We start from the raw sequence: 23,178 nt of genomic DNA, 5'->3' as shown, positions 1-23,178 counted from the left end.
ATGAATAAAGCACCCATTCCGGCTCCCAGGCAAGTGAGGTGAGGTGAAAATCTCATCCCCCCCCCCAAGGGCCCAACCCTCTTTCCATCGGGGCTAACGCTAAGCCCGCATTCAAAATCCATCATCTTTCCATCCATCATCTGGATCTGGGATGTGGGGAACAGGTAACTTTCCAATCATATCACACACCTAGGGTCCGGTTTACGGCGTACGGCAAAGGAAGAGAAAGTCACGACCGAGCGATGCAATCGATTGGGAGGTTGCGACTTTGAAAACCAGTAGCGAAATAAGTAAGGTTTAGATTACGTTATACCACACACCAGCAGATAATTAGGGGACCGCGCGGCAGATCAATGCCTAACACTGCTGGACGCCATCTTGTGTCATCTTGGGCTCATCATGCAGTCGCTTCTGCACGGTCTAACACTCACCAGACAGTAACACTTTGCGGTGGAATGTCTGTTTTGGAATTTCTTATCCATCACGAGCTGTCAAGTGGGATTGCATGAGCATGCGACACGATTCCGAGAGCATTTAATGAGACTCGGTGCTGCAATTCTATCCTTCTAACTCGTTTTTTTTCTCTAGAATGATCAAACTGGAGTGAATGCAAGTACATAAATGTGCTTGCAGGTTTTTAAACGAAAATCAACGGTTCGAAGTTTTAAAATAAACAACAATTTATAAGGATCCTTCCCTTCTCTACAATGTTTAACGATCCGTAACCAATCGACGAGTTTCAAACCATCGGAACGATGGTTTTACACACAGTACGCAAACCTAAACCGGATATGTCGGGTTGCTGCTACGAATTGAAAATACATATTAATTTACAGCAATGAAGACAAGACAACCAGCCGGTGTGAAGGAACTCAAAGAGGCGGATGGAGAGACTGTCCGAAATTGGACAGTGTTTATGGCATCCATCGCAAAACATACCGAAAACCGGCACCTTTGCTGGTGCACAAATACCCGAACAAGAAACAGATAGAAAAGTATATTAATAAACCCAAAAAAAATCACACACACATATACACACTCCTCTAATGGAGGAGAGTAAGAGGAAGACTACGGAGGGAGGAACGGATTGAACAAAAAATACTGCAAGAAAACGCAAGAAAACCGGAACAACCGGAGTTGCAAACAGCGAAACAAGCAAAATAGGCATCGGATACCGAAAATACAAATTGGTACAATAAAAAAAAACAACAACAAAAACCTCAAAGTCGATGACATCGGGCACGGTATGTCAAATAATAAAAAGAATTGAGACGGAGCACAACGCAGAAATAAAAACACCAAACACAAATGCTTTACAAAAAAGAAAGCAACACACAAAAAAAACTTGCCCTACACTTGGAACGGTTTTTTTGAAAGTCTTGAATATCTTGGACACCCCCTGGTGAGGTCCCCAACTGTCAACTAAATCGAACTCATGCAGTGGAGCAAGGAAGTGGAGCGGGTGGTACAATATGATACAGTTGAAAGTTAGTCTGTAAAGCGCTCCTTAGTATAAGCCCAATCGAAAGCGTAAGGTTTTCAAGTAATCAGTTTCAAGTCATTTCTGCCAGAAATTTGGCACCATCTCCATATGCTGTTCAAGGTCCCAAAACGTAAAAAAGACCTCCACAGCGCATTCTCTATGCTCGATTGCACACCAAAACTTCCAATGTGTGCATGTATCTTGGACGAATTCTCCGTTGCAGAGATTGGATGGTGAAGAAGGGAGGATATGCTTATATATATTTTGTGGGTTCTATAATTGGACAGCCGAAGGCATGTACTGATCATCATCATCATCAGCCGCTGCTTGGTGAGATGTTGGCTGGAAGCAACATTTCCCGAAGTACCGGTGCGAATTGAAATACCAGCACCATGCATAATTATCCTTTTTTGCCAGAGCCTCTAAGCCTAAGGGCAATTTCTTTGAGGGAACTCGGATACAAAAAAAAATACCTCCATTAAACTACCCGCTTCTTCTGTGTCTAGAAGACGGCAGAAGATGTGAAAAAGTGGGAATACCAGAGGAATTTATCTTTATTTTAACTGTACGAAAAACATTCCAATGTATAAGGGATTTTGTTGGAAATTCTAGACCAGAGTCGTATAGTATGATAATAAAGATATAACATATAGGATATATCTAACCTATCGTGTCAGTAGATGTAGCCCGACTTAAACATTGAAGAAGATCAATCGAAAGCCACTCTTCACCAATGAAATATGAACTTTCAAAGGAAGCAGTAAACATGTCAGCAAAACCTTAATACATCTGTCAATACAAGCTGATCGGCTGTCAGATGACAGGAACTATTATTACAGCGGAACTCCCGGTAATCAAACCCGATCAAACATGATTCTTTAGTGGCTAAATAAATTATTGGAAGGAAATTGACATCAATCAACTTCCCTTGCCCTCCGTTTCTCAGGATATTCTTCACGCCAAGCTTTCTTGGGAAGTGTAGACGAAATGCCCGCCAGGGCCGGATGCTATGCGCCCATGACAGTGATGCGCGAATCAATGTGCGCTAATGGTTCGTGAAAATGTTTCCTTTTTTCGCAGTGATGATGCATGCCCGGTAATGTTACCAGCACCGTGCCTCTCGCTTGACTTTTGACTCTTTTGACTCTTTGTGGAGATGTTTCGTTCTTCGTTTCTTTTATCGTTATTTTTTTTTCAATCTTCGCCATGTTTATATGTGCAACCCGTTCCTCGAACCAAAAAACCCAATTAGTGAGCAGCACCACGGCTGGAACCATCGGGGGGTTTTTTTGTGTACGATGCAAATAATGCTTCTTCACAATTGATAGAAAATCTTTTACGGCAAAAGCCTTATTATCCCCCTCTGTCCACCCTATTGCCCATCCGCGCACCAAATCTTCCTTAATGAGCAGGCGCAGCGCGCTTCGCGAAACATAGAAAAACATGTTTCGCGCTTATCGGCTGGCGCATTTGTTTGCCCTTTTTTTTCTTACTCCTAGCTCGCATTTTGTGCTGCGGCAACTTTCTGCTCTCGTTTGCACACCACACACACTGTACACGCTTTTGGCTGGAATTGGATGCAGACCATAAAAGAGAAATGGAAAGACGATAAAGAAACATAAAAAAACATATACACAAACACATGCTCACAAACACGAGAAGAAGCATGTTTGATTTGCTTTTACTTCACCAACAGGATCTGGTAAGTGAAATCCTCTAAGACGCGAGACACGACGCAACATTCAAAATCTGCCACGTGTTTCCCAAGCACGTGGTCTCAATCAAAGTATTGTGCAATGGTTTTGTGTAGAAAAATATATTATTTTAATATTACACTCGAAGTAAACATTGTGTAGACTTGTGAGTTCTGAGGTGTCTGACAAAACTGGTTCCAGTACCAAGACCCAACTAACATTCTTGAACCCGTTTCTTCAAAAATGGAGAGACCTGCACCGAAGCACTAAAGGAGCATGCGTGTTCATGGATTCCGGTAAAGAATAATTAGCGAACGAGACACACTAACCAAATGTTTAAACGAAACACTGCGAGCCCAAGCATTAGCGAAGATGAACCAAGTTGCAGGTGAGAAACAGCGCAAACAAACAGGTGCACTGACAGCATAACGTCACCGGTTCCGTCCCCATCTCTCGGGCAACCGGAGATCGATCCGTTCCGCCGTTAATCCTCCATGATGGGCACACACAAATCATCTCATTTCACTGTGGAAACGAATCGATCGCGCTCATCCGAATTGAGTGCGAGTCGATCGATCGCCAATTGAACGTTCCGTTCCGGTGAGTGTGGTGCGTATGCACTCACATTGGTTTCTCTCACGGGTACAGGTAAACAGAGCGAAAGCAGAATACATCTTTATTTTGCGTTTTTTTTTCTTCTTCTTCTTAATGCACACTACCACTCACATACGCACATCTTGCTTTAGCCGAAGCAAAGAAGAAGCGAGAAAACAAAACAGTGCATTCATGGCTCCTTAATTGTACCGGTATAAACGATCCCCCTTAGAGATTTTCTTTTAGCGTTTCCTTTACATTATTATAAATAGCAAACAAATCAACAATAACAACAAAAAAAACATTGAGCAAAGTGCAAATTATTACTTCAAACTCTCGCAATGATTTTCTTCCCGTTTAATATTTAGATTTAGTATTTTTTTTTCTCCAATATTCGCTTCCTACCGGGGGAAGGTTTCCTTTAACGCTCGTTACGCTTTGTGCCACGGATGCGCAGACCACGGGGAAAAAAGGTTCGTTTCCCTTTGCGCAGTCACGGTGCCATACCCACTTCCTTTCTTCTTCTTTTATCACCTTTTTCGATTCCTTCCTCCCTCACGCTTCGCGTTCCTCTTTCACGCCACCCTATGTCTGAGTCTAGGGGTTTGGTTTGCAACTATTCCTGGTAATTCCCTTTGTTCTGTTAATCAAATAACAATCTAGCACGGAACCACCGGTGCTACCCAGGTGGATGAGACAAAAAAGGAAAGGAACCAGAGAAGGCACCAGAAGCACCTTTTCAGCACAATCGCCCAAGCAGTCAAAGACCTTTCCGCTTTTCCTTTTTTGGAAGACTCAAACAAATCGACCTGTCCCCGGTTGTAATTCTTCATAGACGAAATATCAACAAAATTGTATTATAAGTGAAGAGTTTTAATTGTTAGTTCCAAAACATAATCTTTCCTAGTTGCGTTGAAATTGAGGAGAACAATTTTCCTCAAAAATTAAAATTTTCGAAAAAAAAAATTGGAATATCTTAAAACAGGACGATAACATCAGAAGTGGATGTGAAATGAGAAAAAAAAGTATAACACACCCACACACTGACATCGTCTGTGCGTTAACGCACGGGGTTTTTACACTAACACGCACAAACAAACACACCTTTTCTGGAGGATTTTCATAATAAACCACACATGCGCACAGAATGAAGTCATCAGGACGAGAAGAAGCACAGACAAGAAAAGACTCCCACCGGTATGACACCGGCCGGTATCGACAAACGGTGTACTGCGCGTTGCACGTTAGAAAGGATACAAAATGAAACAGAATTTCCTAAAACAAAAAAAAATAAATAAGATGTAATGCCTACCGCAAAGGACGCCGCTAGAGGATGCGTATGTTGTTGTTGGGCTGGATACGGTAGTTGTTTGTGAGCGTAGTAGCAGTAGTATAACCAGTAGGTAGAGGTAGTACAGATAGTTGCTAGTAGTCTGGCTGTGGCAGTGACGGATCCTTTTGGCCGGTTGGGTTTGATTACAACGCTTTTCTCACAAAACTCTAAACGTATTGCACACTGTTAGCTTGTTTTCTTTCTTTTCTTCTGCTAGCGCTATGTGTTTACCGCGGAACAGAACACGATCTTTGGCTCTCAGGACACAACGGTGTATCGATGCACAGATTAGAACGGATTTGATTGAATTTAGGACACACGGGACACACCACTACGAAAGCGCGTACGCGTTACGGGTAACGGATGCTCTACAATAAACACTGTGTACTCGAGACTCGAGAGTTTCTTCACCTTTTTAGCTTGTAACGCCGGGGTTCGCTAGATGACGCTCCTCAAGGGGGGGTTTGGGTTATAAACGCTTATTGTGGTTTGATCTTGGTTTGATTGATACCGTCCTGTAACGCAGGACCTGTTCGACGCTGCGCTGGCTCAACAACAGACTATGCAGATAGGAAGGATGGTACCTTTCGCACGGGTGTTTGGTTCGACTACTCGCAAAGGGTAGAGCTGAGACCGAAGCGTTCGACTTGGCTGACGGAGCACAAATGAAGTTGGTCGGCGTACCGCTTACACAGTTATTAGTAACGGAGCGCATCGGCCGACACGCACCACACCACCACCACGCATATACCGCCGCGCACGCACCGACACAACCACCCTCAACACACACAGAAAAAAAAGAGAGCGACAGCGAAAGAGAGAGAGAACGCGACGCTCTCCCAGCACTCATGGGTGCGTGATGCTGCAAGGAAGAAGCCTGGAAACGTAAAGAGATATGACCCAAGCAACGATCGCTCGAATTGGGATGCGTTCGAGCTAAATTTTTCTTATTATTCGGCACAAATCCCAGAGAGAAAGAGCGTGCGCCGTGAGAGTGAAAGAGTGCGATACGCGGCGTTTCACGGGGGGGTGGGAAAAAGATGGGGTTCGCTTTTCTGCAAAAGCTCCAGCCAAATCGAAGAGCATAAATGTGTACGTTTTCTCACCCCTTTGAAGCTGAGTGCAGGGTTATAGCAATCTGCAGCATGATTAAATTTCTTTTTTAAAAAAATATTTCATTGCAAAAAACATCATTCCACCAATCAGCTTAAAAATCAAATACAAAATATCACAGTAAAATAAAATGCTTTCTGATACTCTTGAGCACAATTCCATATTTCTATTAAACAAACACTTGGAACGCTCCAGCTTATTCATTAATAGTTCAAAACCCCTGTTATACGAACCAAAAAATCATACACAGATCATCTGCTCTTGCGCATTTTCCCCGGTTTGAAGCTCGGCTTCAGCCCACCGTGAAAATAGAGCTCATCGTTTCGGGTGAGGTCGATGAGCTTCCGGAGCGAAAGGTACGATGAAGCTTCAGCCCGTAAGGTGTGATAAAACTTACAATCACCTACCGCTCATTCAACCATAGAACGGTAGCCGGATGTTGCCGGGCAAGATCGATCGATTCGATACAGGATTTCCCGCATCCCCTTGGGGGCATGAAGGAAACAAAAAAAAAACATCGCGGAACATCGCGACTAGAGCATTTGTTTTCCATGGTGGAAATTCGTGGAAAAACTTTTCGTCTTCTCTCATCCGTTGGATCGGTTGGAACGATTCGCCTTAAAATGCATCATACTTTTCTCCCTCGTTGATGGAAAGTGATGAGGGGAGAAGAGGCACGGAAAGGGTTATAACGTTTCGAAGGTTGTGGAAAGCTCATGAAATTTTATGGCACCTTCGTTTTATTTTTCTCCCCTTTTCCACCCTCCTTCACAGTCTTCAATGTATCGGAGCAAAACGAAAACAGTTTACCGCACGTGGAAAACTGTGGAAAGCCTCACCGTACTAGTGCTACTGGACACCTTCGGCAGGTGATAAATCATTAGGCCGTTTTTTTTCAAAAAGAGGGGGAAAACGCAAGTTTAGCTTCGTTTGGCACGAGTTTGGGTTGCGGTTTTCTGCCCAGTGTTCAGGTATCGATCAACGAAACGACGATGAGCCCGTCGCAAGACCATCGGGCCCTTGTTTATGGAGGAAGAAAACTCGCTTTCACGCCGATTGAGTAAAGAGCGAAACGGGGCCTGGGGTAAGGTGGGAAGCGAGGCGCGTTAAAATCGCGATCGCACAGTGCCGGGCACGCCAACCTGTGGTGCTCGTGGGGGTGATAAAACCTACTCCCCCCTTTTTAGCGTCCGCTCGGCGGCAAGATTGGCTTTTGTGTCGGTCCCGTGGCCACACATTCCGGGGGCATTGTTTTCCGGAGCGCAACGAAGCGCCTTGATAAATCATCCCGCCACTGCAACCGGTTGCGGGATCTGTGCGCGACGGTAGCAACGGGCCAGACCAACACATCCGGTCGATCGGGAAGCAAAGCAGCAAAAACCCATCAAACGCTATTAAAGCTATACAGAAACAGGTGCAATATGAAGCATATCGTCAGTGTTTATGCCCAATGTGTGCGCTTGTTTGTGTGTGTATAAAAGATGGCCGCGGGAAGGTGGAAGTTCACCTGGGCGGAGGTTTCCTAACCCGGATGTGTATGGTTGTGTACTGTTGTTGCCCTTTTTTTGTTTTGCGTGAGATCCTTTTACCGTTAACGTCAATCTGTTTCCTCCCTTCAAACTGAACACAACATTGCCTTTCCTTTTTTTGAGTAAATTTGCAAAATTTTATAAAAAGATTTTTTTTAATGCCAATTGGTTGAAATAAGCTTCACTTCACTCAAATAATGCTTTAAATTAAAAAAATCAGAAAAAAATTTCAAAAAAATTTTCCACTCGAAAATTTCATAAGGCTTACCCCTTACGTTTTTTTTGAGAAATTTTGCAAAAAAAATAAAATTGTTTTATTTTAATGCCAATTGGTTGCAATGAGTTTCTTTTCACTCAAGTAATGCTTGAAATAAAAAAAAGAGTGAAAAATATTAAAAAAAACAAAAAAATTGAAAAAAATGAAAATTTTCCTCATTTTTGCACCAAGTTTTGCCTATAACTCGGACGGTATCCAACGGATCGCCAATCTTTAAACTGTGGTCGATAGATGGCACCAATGGCTACATTTTCTTCTTGGAAGGCCATGCCCTCAGATGTCTGTGCCAGAAGTTATTCGAGGAACCAAGTTCCATACCCTGTTTGAGAAAATGTTAAATTTTCCTCATTTTTGCACCAAGTTTTGTCTATAACTCGGTCGGTATCCAACGGATCGCCAATCTTTAAACTGTGGTCGATAGATGGCACCAATGGCTACATTTTCTTCTTGGAAGGCCATGCCCTCAGATGTCTGTGCCAGAAGTTATTCGAGGAACCAAGTTCCTTACCCTGTTTGAGAAAATGTAAAATTTTCTTCATATTTGAGCAATGTAGCAAAATTCAAAAATATGATATATTTTAATGGGAATTTGTTGCAATAAGTTTCTTTTCACTCAAATAATGCTTTAAATTAAAAAAAGAGTGAAAAATCAGAAAAAAAATTTCCAAAAATTTTCAACTCGAAAATTTCATAAGGCTTACCCCTTACGTTTTTTTTGAGAAATTTTGCAAAAAAAATAAAATTGTTTTATTTTAATCCCAATTGGTTGCAATGAGTTTCTTTTCACTCAAGTAATGCTTTAAATTAAAAAAAGAGTGAAAAATAATAGAAAAATCAAAAAATTGAAGAAAAAATGAAAATTTTTCTCATTTTTGTACCAAGTTTTGCCTATAACTCGGACGGTATCCAACGGATCGCCAATCTTTAACCTGTGGTCGATAGATGGCACCAATGGCTACATTTTCTTCTTGGAAGGCCATGCCCTCAGATGTCTGTGCCAGAAGTTATTCGAGGAACCAAGTTCCATACCCTGTTTGAGAAAATGTTAAATTTTCCTCATTTTTGCACCAAGTTTTGTCTATAACTCGGTCGGTATCCAACGGATCGCCAATCTTTAAACTGTGGTCGATAGATGGCACCAATGGCTACATTTTCTTCTTGGAAGGCCATGCCCTCAGATGTCTGTGCCAGAAGTTATTCGAGGAACCAAGTTCCTTACCCTGTTTGAGAAAATGTAAAATTTTCTTCATATTTGAGCAATATAGCAAAATTCAAAAATATGATATATTTTAATGGGAATTTGTTGCAATAAGTTTCTTTTCACTCAAATAATGCTTTAAATTAAAAAAAGAGTGAAAAATCAGAAAAAAAATTTCCAAAAATTTTCAACTCGAAAATTTCATAAGGCTTACCCCTTACGTTTTTTTTGAGAAATTTTGCAAAAAAAATAAAATTGTTTTATTTTAATCCCAATTGGTTGCAATGAGTTTCTTTTCACTCAAGTAATGCTTTAAATTAAAAAAAGAGTGAAAATTAATAGAAAAATCAAAAAATTGAAGAAAAAAATGAAAATTTTCCTCATTTTGCACCAAGTTTTGCCTATAACTCGGTCGGTATCCAACGGATCGCCAATCTTTAACCTGTGGTCGATAGATGGCACCAATGGCTACATTTTCTTCTTGGAAGGCCATGCCCTCAGATGTCTGTGTCAGAAGTTATTCGAGGAACCAAGTTCCATACCCTGTTTGAGAAAATGTTAAATTTTCCTCATTTTTGCACCAAGTTTTGTCTATAAATCGGTCGGTATCCAACGGATCGCCAATCTTTAAACTGTGATCGATAGATGGCACCAATGGCTACATTTTCTTCTTGGAAGGCCATGCCCTCAGATGTCTGTGCCAGAAGTTATTCGAGGAACCAAGTTCCTTACCCTGTTTGAGAAAGTTTTAGAGTAATTTTGCAAAGTTTTATAAATTGATGCATTTTAATGCGAATTGCTTGAAATACGTTTCTTTTCACTATAGGCGTTCGCAAACGCGTCATTTGCGAAGCATGTAGTGACGGGGTGACGGACGTTGTATTGTGAATTTTGCAGCTGTGCCGTTTGCTTTCTCTATCATGCATTGTTTTGATTGTTTGACAGCCCCTAAAACCCCCGCCGATAAAATGGCAGCCCCATTCGCGTCGAGTTGCTAATTTTACATCGTTTCTTTTTTTTATTACCATTATTGCACGCTTCGCACGAGGCCGAGTGTCGATTTGATTTAGGCTCTAATCAGTCTGCTTGCGACGAGTGTTTGTATGTGTAAGGTGCTTTTGTTTCTTTTACTGCACTTAGCTATGGTGCTATTTTATGTATCTTTAATTTATATTGCTATTCTTTACCGTTTTGGTTTTCCAATCTTACCCCCATCGTAATGAAGCTATCTTTCACCTCATTTTCCCTTCATTTGTTTACAGATTAAGCTTTAATGATGGTTTCTGGTTTTTTTTCACACTATTGTGTTTGCTTCTATGTATATTTGAATGTGTATGAACAAGAGAGCAAACGTAGGGGTGAGAGAGAGAAAAATAGAGCGAAAGAGAATATTAGTTTTCTTCCTTAGTGTTTCTACTATCGTAATGACAGAAGCAGCAATGCTAGAAATGTCATTGAAACCCTTTATCAGTCACATCACTCAGAACCGTACCACCAAACACATCCACAATTATCCCAATAAAAGTACATCAATCTGAAGGAAGCGCAAAATAAATACCAAACGCTGCGATTGCATATAACGTTATGCATATATGACAAAATGCCGGTGACATTCGATTGTTGAAGGAAAAAAATTGTTTAACGACCACTTCAAACCCGTTAAGATAGCTGGAGCTATAAATCTCACATGACTGTTTGTCTAAAATGTGGTTTTTATAACCATTATTTAACGTGTGTGCATTGACAAACGTTTTAATAAGCGCTCTCAGGTTCACTGGGTGCTTTTCAATTATTCCTTTGATGATTGTTATCAATGTTGCCTTCGGTTTAGTGCAATATCCGAACGGGTTCCCCGATCCTTATTCCAATTTCACATCTTCAGATACTCATCTACCCAAGAGTTTACTCACAAACACATTCTGGTACCGTAATTCAACTCTTGAACGGAAGCTGTAAGAATCAATTTGAACCAGGCTATTTTCTTTGGTACGCTACATAAACGAACCGTACCATGCGCGTAGGTGTCAAGCTGTCAAGTCGCGCCACAGTACACCGAGGCATGCCCGATCGTACCGTGCAATGGCCATTTAACCGAGGTCACTTACATAAATCGCACTTGTTTAGACTCCACATGTGTCGCCCTTTCGTTTTATGCTGTTGTTTCGTGTTCTGTCTCGCATTTCTTACCCGGCTGCTATATACAGCTTGCAAACCAAGCAGACGCGCGCACGCTTCTCGCATCAATTAGCAATTTCCTCGGCTGCGACAACTGACACTTTCAAAACAGCGATCCCGAGCGGACTGGAGTTTGGATTGGCCTTCGTTTTTGACAGTGCGACCGTTTGCTTCTATCTTTTGTTCCTTCTGTTTAACTTCCGACACGGCAGTGCGCTGGGATCGGCATAATTTGCATCTCAAACCGTCTGGAAGGCAAGGCCGGCGACTAGCCGATGGATAGCGGAAGGATAAGCAGGAGTAGGAGCTCGGAAGGAAAGGCTTAGAACGTTGCATGTGTTACCGGTATGCCACAAACCGTCTGTCCGGGTCCGGAAGGGCATGGCGTTGAAAAATTGTGCTCATAATTAGGTGTATGTGTAGTTTTCTTCATTCACTCCCCCCCAATTTTGATTCTAACCTCCAAACTAAGTCGATTTGGTTGTTCACGACTCTGCCTCAACTAGGGAGATTCTACTGATGGTGACCCAAAATATTCAAAATAGGAATTTAAACCACCAAAACTCGCAAAAATTATAGCAACACATTTGCAAAGTAACAACAATGTTTTGCTGGTTGAAATCTTGTTGAAAATATCTTTAGCCTCCTCCCAAAATTTTAAGTACTTAGATTAGTTCAGCTATCCCCAGTAGAAGATCCCCTTCGCTGTGCACCGAGAGCAAACGAGATCTCCAAATCCCACACGGCTAGATTCACTACCACATTCACAATGCACACACACACAGTGGACACTTACCCGAATAGTTATCCCATCAACTTTACTGATAGCACTACAGGCGCTATAAAGCAGCGTTAGATTACGGCGAGTTGATTTAGTACGATTCGTCACGCTTCATCGGACACCTTACACCTGGTGACGGTAGCGCTGACCACTAGCCCAATCATTAGAAACATTTGCAAGAATAATTTCACGCTCCATCAAACTTTGTTGCAAATCAATTCTCTTCAAGAATATAACCAGTGTAGTAAGAGTATAAGGAGCGCTTGTCGGCAAGTAGTGCGGTGTTGGCTCTCTTAGTAGCAAGAATGTACTACATGCTGCCGTTTGTTTATATACTCTCTTCGGTGGCTTGGATAGTCCAAACCGAGGGAGATCCTGCGGATGTGTTCGACTCGGTATCTTCACCATCACCCGGCGATGGTTTTCAGTGTCAGCGTCCGGGTCGCTTTGCCAATCCGGACGATCCGAGCTGTCGAACGTACCTGACCTGTATCCCGGATAACGATCCCGACCGGGGTCCGTTCATACTGCGCCAGGACGAATGTGGTGTGAATGCACTGTTTAGTGGGCGCTATCAGCGCTGCATTACTGGGAGTGATTGTGCTACCCTCGAGGACTTTTATGCCATCGAGTACGAGTGCTACGAGTGCGGTAAATTCGTACTGCCCGGTTCTACCGACTGTCGGCAATTTGTGAACTGTCTCAAGACAAAGGATCCGGGTGTGTTCGTGCCGATTCGGCAGAGTTGTCCCGCCGGTAAGCTATTTTCCGACGATGCTCACGCTTGCGTGCTGGAGGAAGAGTTTGAGTGCGGTTCGGCAAAACCGACCACAACGGCTAAGACGGCACTGGACGCGTCCCCGCTACCGTCGGCGCAAGTAGCAGACGCATCATTCACCGGTGGTCATCTGTCAGACTTTGTGTGCCTCAGCCCGGGACGCTTTCCAGACGAATCGGTACCGCACTGTCGCGGGTATCGTTGGTGTACGAGCGAACGTACCGCCGAGCATGGGGGACGTCTCGTGTCGCGGAATTTCCTCTGCGAGGCGGGCCAGGTATTTTCGGAGGTTGAGAAACGATGCGTACCAACCGAAAGTTACCAATGTCCGGATGATGATGTCAGTGCGGATCGGTTCCGGTGTGTCGCGGTCGGACGGTTTCCCGATAGGAGTGCAACCGGATGCGAGCAATACTTCAACTGTCAGCAGACTGCTACCGGTACGCTGAAGGCTGCGCTAGCCCAATGTCCTGCGGGGACAGTGTTTTCCTGGCTGACGACACGTTGCGTCCCGAGCGCTGAGTACGTGTGTCCTGTTGGAGCGATCGGGGCAGATCTTGCAATTGCGGGTGAAACGGTCGCGGTCGTACTACCCGCACTGAAGCAACCGGACCAGACGGGAGAGATCGAGTTGACGAACCAACGTGGCAGATCACATCGCAACCGTTGCTCGAGCTCTGGTCGTTTTGCAAACGATGCGGACGCCTACTGCCGGACGTACTTCATCTGTACCCGTGATGCAAGGGGCGCTTGGGCGAGAGTGTTGGTGCGATGCCCCGCTGGTACATTATTCTCCCGCACGGCTTCACGATGTGTTGGAAGCGAGACCGCATCTCAGTCACTCTGCCCGGTGCGTGAACCGACTACGGTTCCGCCGGTAATTGCTTTAGACGTTGAAGATCCGGACGAAGGTTTTAATGGTAGCGATGAAGAGCTGGAGTGTAGCGAACCGGACCGATTGCTACCAAATCCGACGGATCGTACCTGCCGCACGTACTTCGGTTGCCGGTGGGATGATATTACCGAGCGAGCGGAACAAACGACGCGACGCTTACGTTTACATCTTCTGCAGTGTCCTCAGGGATTGGTGTTCTCCACCGGTGCAGCACGGTGTGTGAATGCTAGCTCTAGAGCTCATCTGGAGCACACGGTTACCGACGACATGCCGGATGATGGGTCATCTGAAGCTTACTCCACATTTTGCGGTGAGCCTGAGGACGGCTCAGGAGAATCCCCCCTCGACCATTCTGCTCAACCATGGTCGTCAACATCAACCGTACCGGCCGTCAGTCGGCAGGAATCATCATCAACGGAGCAATCAACAACAATCGCTACCAGCACCGGCAAACTTACAACATCAAACGCACCAGACATTAGCAAACGGATAGCGCCACTGGACAGTGCGAGTGATGGTGGCGGCGGTAGCTTCAGCTATTCGGGACCCGTGCCGGAGTATCCGTGCACCGCAACAGGTCGTTTCGCCGACATCAACTCGGTCGACTGCCGCTCGTACTTCCTGTGCAAGCTGCAGCAACCTGCCGGGTCATTCGTTTCGGTGCATCTTACCTGCCCGGACGGGATGGTGTTTTCGCGCAATGTCAACAAATGCATCGTGTCCAACCGGCACGTCTGCTAGCCCCAGGCGCATATGTGGGCGTTATTCGCATCAACCGCGTTTACGGTTCGTGTCATGAATTGGAATAAATTGTCTCGCAACCCTAACCTCGTACGCTATTTTAGTGTGTCGAAATGGAATCAGTGTAAAATGCCTGACAGGTCTAGGCAATTCCCTTCCTATTGAGGGGGAAGCATTGTATCACGTGGCTTTGTTCTAATGCACAATCAGTTTAATGAGATAATTCCGAACGTACAGGATTAGAACGTTCCGTAGTCAGGTGTGTCACACACCTGTTACATCACATCTACTAACATCTTCTGGGAACCTTTCTGGATAGCTGACGGACTACTTGTTGTATGTATTGGTCACGCAATTTCAAACAGTAAGTAACCGACCGATGAACGGGTACTGCCCAAAACCCACATCAACGAAATAGACGTTTAAAGCTAGAAAGATAATGCGCGTGCTGCACCGGTGCTTTATCTAAATATTTATAAACTGGCTTGATTAGAACCTGGCAAAAAACGCACACTAAAACGACAGAGAAGATTAACGGCAGTGAGCAATGAAAACCATAGTAAAGGAATCGTGTGCAGCCAAGCGCAACCAAAACTGTGCGTCTGGAAGGAAAGAAAAGGCAAACACGTGCGTGTTTATTGGGTAGTGATCGCTGCAAACTCGTCTTCCGACAACTACCGCCGTCGACAGCAACGGTGTGGAGAAGTTTCATTTTGTGGTCGTAAAATTGAATTAAATTGTGAACCATTCGGTTCTGGCCGGTAGCTTCCATTGCTCGTCCAACTGTTGTGGCAAAATTGTAACGATACTGCGTGTGGTTGATGTATTTTTTTCTTCTAGAACTCAAATAAACTGATCGACAAATTGTGATTTTAGTCGAACAGTAGAAGCGATAATGGGAATGTTTGAATCGCATCAGTTTAGCAGTTGACATTTGATTTCTTCAACTGTTTGTGTACTTTGTTTACTAATTACAACTGTCAAACGCCGGTATAGTATGCAGCTGTCATTACCATACGTCAGTACAAGGCAAAGGATCTTGAAAATTTGAAACACGGCCAAAATCTGCAGCACGAACAACACTTTTTACAACAGATAAAAAAGCAACACAATTTCAGTCCAATTTGTGTAGATTTTCGATTTCCACATTTTCCCTTCATTAGCAAATAGAGAAGCGTTGCTTTATCATCTCCGTTAGTGGCAAATCAACCGACGCGTTGCTTTCTTTCCAACGCGATATTACCCGTGTTGGCTGGTCGATCGGACGCTCAAACCGTACCGATAAGCACACAGGCAGACGAGCGTGCCTCTATCAACCCAGGTGTAAGTATAAATTAATCATCTAGTTTTCTTGCTGTTACTAGCCGATGTGTTCCAAAAAAAAAATTTCACTTCCAATCACGACAAACAGACGATCGCAGTTGATGGAAAGCATCGTTGCATACGGTGCGGGGAATTGGGCTGAACCGAGAAGCTGATAAATATATATCACCTTCGTCGTAAAACGAAGGCCCGAAAACCGATCGAAACATGGCAGTAACCCGCCTGAGGATGTACACTGGCCGAATGAGGCCGGGTTTCTTTAGCCGACCCGGCCAACCGATAATGGGTGCATGTGCAGGTGGCTTTGAAACGCAAAGAAAGCCGTCATGATTGGATGAGGATGAATTAATAGAGATGACCGGCGTGTTCCGTGTTTGCTGTCTGTCTACTAGCTTTAACCAGTCATCAAACCACCCAAAAAAAAAAGCACGAAATAAACGGGAAGGTCTGTACGAACCAAGGTCTTCAGCTTTTTGCTGGACATCAAAACATACACTTTCTGAACAGGCTCTCGCCCGGTCACACACAATACCCACGGGTATGGCGAAGAGTCGGTATTTGGTGGAAAACTAAACTTGTTAGAGCCACTCTCTTACTGTCCTTCTTTTTTTTTAAATCCATTCTTCCTAAATCAACTAAAAATGCAAGATCCTAAAAAGATTAAAAACACAAAAGCTAGAGAGAGAGAGAGAGCGAGAGAGAGAGAAAGAAAAAGGCGGAAAGAAAACAAAACTAACCTCAAACTTTCGGACATGATCGGGCGATCGGTAAGTCCGGAGCAATGGCGCCCGTAAAGTGAAACTCATCAACCGAAGCGAGCAGTATCAAACCGGCATCACGGAATCAAACCCCGGCCAGCCCCGAAATTGAGGGGGCCTTTTTCTACATGTTCGGAACGCACTTATATTCCTGATCGTGATGGACGAACAGGTAGTGGAGGCGATTTATTAGGTCAATGGTAATTGCTGCAACAATTGTGGTACGGATGCCGTTGCGTTTTGCGGCCTGATCATCTTCATCACTGCCAAAACCCAACGAGCCAGTACCCCCGAAAGGAAAACCACCGAATAAAGTAGCAAATAGGAAAAAGAAAGTACTAAATCAAGCTTGGTGGAGCTGTGCGCGTGCAGTTTAGGGTGACGCCATAATGATGCAAAACTATTGGACAGGGTTTGCCGCGAGGGAAAACCTGGTTGGTGAAAAGCTGTTCTTCCTGAGGTGTGTTTAGAAGTGAAATTTTATTTGATTCCTAGCTGTACATATACTGCTTCTTCTATTAGCTAGTCTGACTAGAGCCAAGGTGACTAGCCAAAAAGGTAACGAACCTAAAACTCATCCATTAAAGAAAAGTTTGCGCAAAAATAAAAGAAAGGGGAGCTAGAAAGGAGGATGTGGTGTGGACAAGAGAACGAAAATGTACCCATCCAGAATAGCCGTGCTAGCGTGGAAAGGCGTGAACGATCTCGATGAATCATAAAATGTAACAAACAGCGAAACGGTCAGCCACATTTGATAGCCCATCCGAGCATGATCGGGCAACGAATGCTGAAATACTGTTCCGATATAAATGTATCACTCCAGCACATAGCCGGGCACACATCTGAGCACATTAAAAAGAAGTAGATAGAGCGTGATAAGAATTAGTCCACCAACTTCATCATGTGACGTGTGTGCAGCTGTAGAGCGCCGTACCGGCTCAATGCGAGCGAAGTGAGTTACAATTTTGTCACGATCGCCGACTCTTGCCTTTCCAAAAACCCCACACGCTCTGTGGAAATCTTCCCATGCTGTTAACTATATTCTTCATAACTTTCCTTTCCGGTTCCGGTTAAAAGAACATTCGTACGTTAATCGGGTGTGGAATATATACACCTCGTTTCATCTCCTACCCAAATCAAGTATTTCACACTTTGCAGTGTGTTTGCGGCTCTTGTGTTGCGACTCGCTCGTCTTTACGGGCAATGGCACAGAAAACGATACCATCGTGTTCCGGACGGCGGCACGCCACTTGCCTTACCGCGAATCAGTTTTTTTATTAATTGTGCATTTCGTTTGCATTTCGTGCAACAGTGCAACAGCTTCTTTGATGCACGCACGCACACCTTTTGCAACGCATCGCGTGGCGCGCGTTACCGTTCGGAATAAATTTCGGAGTGCAACGCCGGTTTTTGCCAACGCCGAAACACACGGGGGGCACTTTCGGCCGCGGTGTGCATGCAATCTAGCACGCCCGGTATGAATTATACCTGGGACTTGATGTGTTTCGAGGTAGTTATCTTGGATTCGATTTCGGTGCAGGTGGAACCGACGTCCGGCACGCGTAGTGTGTGCAGGGTTCGCAGCGAAATGGTTGGAAAGGTGAGGATTTTTTTTATTATTATTTTGGTTGTTAGCATTTTCTCCTTTCACCTAGGCATGGGCTATGAATGGTCATAAAATCTGGAGCGTGTTTGATGGTCGTTAACGGTTTAATAAACCGAAGGCGTTGCACAGGTAGAGTACAAACGCGGGAAGCAAATTACAAACTTATTAACTTAATAAAATTACTTTATGAACGCTTTTTCCGAAACCGTCACATTAGTAAATGGACATAATAAAGCAATTAGGCTTCGGCTGGCGAAGAAAACAAAAACCATGCAAAGCTGATTGCGTATGAAAAATGGACCTTCAAGATATTGGGTTAAAGCCACGTTACTTCAAATGTTAAGCGTTACTTGGACAATTTTCTCTGGTGGCATACCTCACACGATCAGCAGTTTCGAGTACGGTCGACACCACTGACCTACAGAAAGCAGCGTGGTGTGATCGGTAAAGAACCTGTCAGCACTTTTAGCGCCATCAGCCTGTTTTTCTTTTTGGTGTCTCACCGTGAAGTGCATATCATAGCCGAAACGAAATTGGCGAATCATGTATGCTCTTGTGACATTACTTACTTAATTCGATCAGGATATATTGTTCTTTTTCCTATTCTTTTAAATATATTTGATTTACCAACGGTCCCAGATCAGACGACCCATATCAGACGTGTTTCACTATTTACTGTACGATTGATCTGGCGCGACCTACTTTTGTAGAATACAACAGAATTGATATCAAATCTCAGATCCGAGAATCAGTAAAACGAAGTCCAAAAAAGCCAGTTATGGCAGGCATGACGTAGGTAAGTCGTTACGCCAAGAGAAACAAGATCTGGAAATGTTAATACTTTTTCCTAGTTTGTTGCATCGGTTATGATACTTTAACAAGCGGATGTCGTATATCGGGATGTAAGCAGTTTTCTAAGTATTTACCATTTTATGGTTGTAATAACAATATATCGTAAAAATAATAATATATAGTACTTACCAACATGGATGAAGGTTTCACGCTTAATATTTTGATAGGGAACCTGGAGAAAGAAATGATTCATGTTATTTGATCAACTATTACTAAAAAAAATATACTTTGGCATGCGCCGCTGTATGCATGGAACGCTCTAGCTAGATTCGCTACCCATTTTCCAAGTGTTTTGAAGGTTATAAAATAGCCTTGACTTGTTAACTAGATGCATTCATCTTCAATATGTTTGAAAAATTACCAAACGGTTATCTTTTCCATAAGAACGTAAAAAAATATGTAAAAACGTCAAAATGCACAGTTACATTGCGTTACACAGTTATGTACACTAACTATAAACAAACTGTCAAAACCGTGGTGAGAAATTTGACAGATCAGCAAAACAAACACCATTGCATGATAGCGCGTGTATGGTGTGTTAGCAGTTATTCAATCGCGTGCATGTTTGGTTGCAAATCCCTGTATCGAATGCCCGGCAATTTCTCATAATTGAGTTAAATTTGCATTGGTGTTTCCTTTTGGATGCTAGTACGGTGGAAATAGATGAAAATTTACTTCCCCGTCTCGCTTGCTTTAAATCTGCAGCGTACCGGAAGCTAAGAAAACACATCCGAAAAAATGTTTTCGTCCAATGCCGTATCCTCACTATTGCGTCAGTGTACCATATCGTGGTAAGCAGACAGTAAACATAAGCAATTCGTATCAAACGGATACAATTTCGCTTTGGCATTTCCCAACAGGAGCAACACCATCGTACCGGTGCGTTCGAAAAACTATCTCAACCGTCCCCGGCTCCGGAATCCCGTGTGGTTCGTGAAGAAGACACGCACGGTAAGTCCCCCCCCACTAAGAGTGTGGAATATCCCTGCTAGAATTCTTGTTTGATGCAAAATTTGTGCACTTCTCATTGCCAGCTACACAATGAACAATTCACCACGGATAATACAGCCTTCCTGAATGAGGTAAAGCGGGAAACGATACTGGCAGCTTCCCAGCGTAATCAAGCCACTTTGCTAAATCTAGCGGCTGGTGAACAAAATGGTCAGCTAGCCCAGTGGAGCCCGGGCTTAAAGCGTACCGGTGTGATTGCGAAAAAGATTGGACAATATCCGCTATGGACGAAGGATGGACAGAAAATACGTACCACACTGTTGCAGGTACGTTGGTAAAGGATCGATGCTTCGTTTGATCCGATTCACGACGGTTTCCTTTTCCATCCGTAGATAATCGACAACGAGGTGGTGAAGTACATCCCGCCGGAAGAGTATCGACCGGCACAGGAACCACGTCAAAGCCGTAACTGGCGCAAACCGTACGGTTGTCTGTTGGTTGGCGCGGAACACGGTGATCCTTCGCTCTTTACCAAGGAGTACGCTGGGCTATTCCAGGACTCGGGCGTACTGCCAAAGAAACACCTATGCCGGTTTATCATCTCACCGGAAGCCCAGCTACCGGCCGGTACCGCACTCACCGTCAGTCACTTCCGCGTCGGCGATTATGTGGACGTGCGAGGCCTTACCGTGGACCGGGGATTTCAGGGCGTGGTGAAACGGCACGGTTTCAAGGGTATGCCAAAGTCGCACGGTGTCACGAAGACGCACCGCCGACCGGGCAACATCGGTGCCGGCGGTAATAAGGCACGCGTTTGGCCCGGTACACGTCTGCCCGGCCATATGGGCAACCGGTGGCGTGTGTTGCGCGGTCTGCAAATTCTACGCATCAACCCGCAGTACAACGTAATGTGGGTGATGGGCAGCAACATTGCCGGCAACACGAACGGGATCGTGTACATCTACGATACGATACTTCCGCTGCGAAAGCCCGGCTCGAAAGACGGACCAGCCGGCCCACCACCGTTCCCGACCGCGCTCGAACCCTTGCCGGCGAACAGCGGTGACGTTTGGCTGGAGGATCTGCACGATTTCCGAAAGCTTTCGATCACGTACAGCGCAGGTAGTGAATAGATCGGTGTACCGCCTGTAGAATAATGTTAAAATGAAATAAAAATAAAATATTACCTACAATGCCATATATTAGTGCAAATTCGGTAAAAAAAAATGATAAGCAAATTTTGTGCAATTTTCGTGAGATTATGATCAATTACGATTAAAAGCGTAGAAGATCAGAAGTATAAATTTCTCTTTTAGCCCATTCACTACCACCGAGGGCTTTCTTTCAGCAAATGCTAATGAAATTTATGTTTTTTTTTTCACTTCCGGTTTTCTTTCAAATTGCACTGTACAGTTGTTACATTTACACATACGTGTATTTCACGTTAACAACTTTCTGTAACTGCAATAACATCACTTACAATTACTTGATCCGATCCATTCTGTTCCTCCTTCTGCCCGTTGGTGGTGTTTTTGGCCGGCAACATGGCACCGTTCCGTATCAACTCGTCGCGCGATTCGACACCACGCTTCAGCAGACAAACGAGTGCGGCGGCCTGTTCCGCGTACCGTTTGTTCTTCTCCCAAAATGAGCTAGTGTACCGCTGACCGTCGAACCGAACGAACGCACGGAACAGTTTATCCTTCTGCTGCACATCGTACTGTGCCCGCTCTAACCCATTCCGGACAGCGTGCAGATATAGCTTAGATTTGGGCAGAGTATTGTCTGGAATAGCAAACAAAAAAACGAAATCTACTAAAACACCCATCCCACCCGAGAGTACTTGTCCTGAATTCTTACCGTCCGTAAAGTTGGACCGTATGAAGCAAACGTTCTCTTCATTCAACGGTTCCGGATCTGTTTCGTGTGTTTCCTCAAGGCACTGCTTTTTGCTCGTAGCTGGTTCTGTTTCATCCGTACCCGTGTCACCGTTTTCAGAATGCGTTCTTGGCCGGCATGCTCGTCTACCCTTGATGCCAGCGAAATGGTAACGCAACTGAGTTTCCCGACAGTAATCTCCCAGTTCCCAGATGTCGCTGGAAGGGAAGAAAAATAAAACATTTCGTGTTAGCGTTGATAATAGAATGCTTCTAACGCCATTCTCTTTGTACCATATCTGTTGCATTGTTTGACTGTCGAGCAAACGTCTTCCCACCGGACTCTCCTGCAAGCTGCGCAGCATCATCTGCACGCAGTACTTCGTATTCGAGGGTGAATTATCGTACCGCACGGATAGCTCAAGGTATCGGCGGATAACGTCGTCCAGCGGCAGTGGACCATCCGCACGGAATATGGAACAGTTCCACTCGGCGGCACGTGCCACCATAACGCTCGTGGTGGAACAGCGCTGCGCAAACTTCTGTATATCGTGGCGGCGCGCTATGCTCTGTGAGCCACCGTTCGCAATGACGGGAATATTCAGAGCAGTTGCCACACGTGCAATCGCATCTACACAGGAGCAGAAAACCAAAGAACAGAGAGATAGCATCAAGATAGAAACAAGCGCGTGTAGCAAAGCAGCAAAATGCTTACCTTCATTTACTGGATCACGAGGACGTTCGGTTTTCGTGCGTCCATGCACCCCAATTGCACTAATCCCGGTGGACTGTAGTTCTTTCGCGAGCTGTACCGTATCGTCCGGATCGGGCATCACCCGTATCTTGCACGTCACCGGAATGCTTACGCTCTGTACCAACCCTTCGAGAATAGCTTTGGCACGGGGACGATCGTATAGCAATGCCACTCCCATGCCTCCTTTGATGGAGAAATCTTTCGGACAGCCCATATTCACGTCAATCGCTGCTACATCGTTCTGCATCTAAAATAAAAATAAAAATACGGAGAAAATAATTTAAAAAAAAACTGACAAAATCGCTCATAGATAAACCTTGTTTACCATGCGTCCCACGGCAACCGCTCGATCTACGGACGCCGTACCGATCTGCAGAATCACTTTCCCCCGTTCATCCGGGCAGGTCCGGAACACAACCGTACCATCGGTTTTGTCGATGTAGTCAACCGTACCGAGCACCTCTGC

General features: G+C 44.5%; 3 protein-coding genes across 4 annotated transcripts in view; 1 reads left to right on the top strand and 2 right to left on the bottom strand.

Annotated features, from left to right (window-relative positions):
- LOC125761298 (protein singed) overlaps positions 1 to 19,530 on the bottom strand; it is a 36,955-nt gene extending 17,425 nt beyond the window's left edge. Inside the window, exon 1 of one of the 2 annotated variants that reach the window (XM_049422313.1) lies at positions 19,260 to 19,530. The gene's annotated coding sequence lies outside the window, so the exon portion shown is untranslated. Of the gene's footprint in view, positions 1 to 5,083; positions 7,628 to 19,259 lie in introns of those variants that run through there. The other variant, XM_049422296.1, reaches the window with a different exon arrangement.
- A 127-nt stretch (positions 19,531 to 19,657) lies between these two features.
- LOC125761351 (50S ribosomal protein L3) lies at positions 19,658 to 21,279 on the top strand. Its single transcript, XM_049422396.1, has 4 exons — positions 19,658 to 19,921; positions 19,991 to 20,081; positions 20,165 to 20,407; positions 20,474 to 21,279. Exons 1-4 carry the CDS (start codon positions 19,869 to 19,871, stop codon positions 21,212 to 21,214), a joined length of 1,128 nt encoding a protein of 375 aa, XP_049278353.1. The 5' UTR covers positions 19,658 to 19,868; the 3' UTR covers positions 21,215 to 21,279.
- A 215-nt stretch (positions 21,280 to 21,494) lies between these two features.
- LOC125761324 (tRNA-dihydrouridine(20) synthase [NAD(P)+]-like) overlaps positions 21,495 to 23,178 on the bottom strand; it is a 34,675-nt gene continuing 32,991 nt past the window's right edge. The window contains exons 3-7 of the mRNA XM_049422333.1: positions 23,038 to 23,174; positions 22,674 to 22,959; positions 22,253 to 22,589; positions 21,942 to 22,177; positions 21,495 to 21,866 (exon numbers count right to left, since the gene is read on the bottom strand). Of these exons, the coding sequence (XP_049278290.1) occupies positions 21,526 to 21,866; positions 21,942 to 22,177; positions 22,253 to 22,589; positions 22,674 to 22,959; positions 23,038 to 23,174 (1,337 nt within the window). The 3' untranslated portion in view covers positions 21,495 to 21,525. The remainder of the gene's footprint in view (positions 21,867 to 21,941; positions 22,178 to 22,252; positions 22,590 to 22,673; positions 22,960 to 23,037; positions 23,175 to 23,178) is intronic.

Source organism: Anopheles funestus, chromosome X (assembly GCF_943734845.2).
Source record: "Anopheles funestus chromosome X, idAnoFuneDA-416_04, whole genome shotgun sequence".
NCBI classification, from domain to species: Eukaryota; Metazoa; Arthropoda; class Insecta; order Diptera; family Culicidae; genus Anopheles; species Anopheles funestus.
Note: the sequence above shows the minus strand (reverse complement) of the source record. Positions and strands in the feature narration are given on the sequence as shown.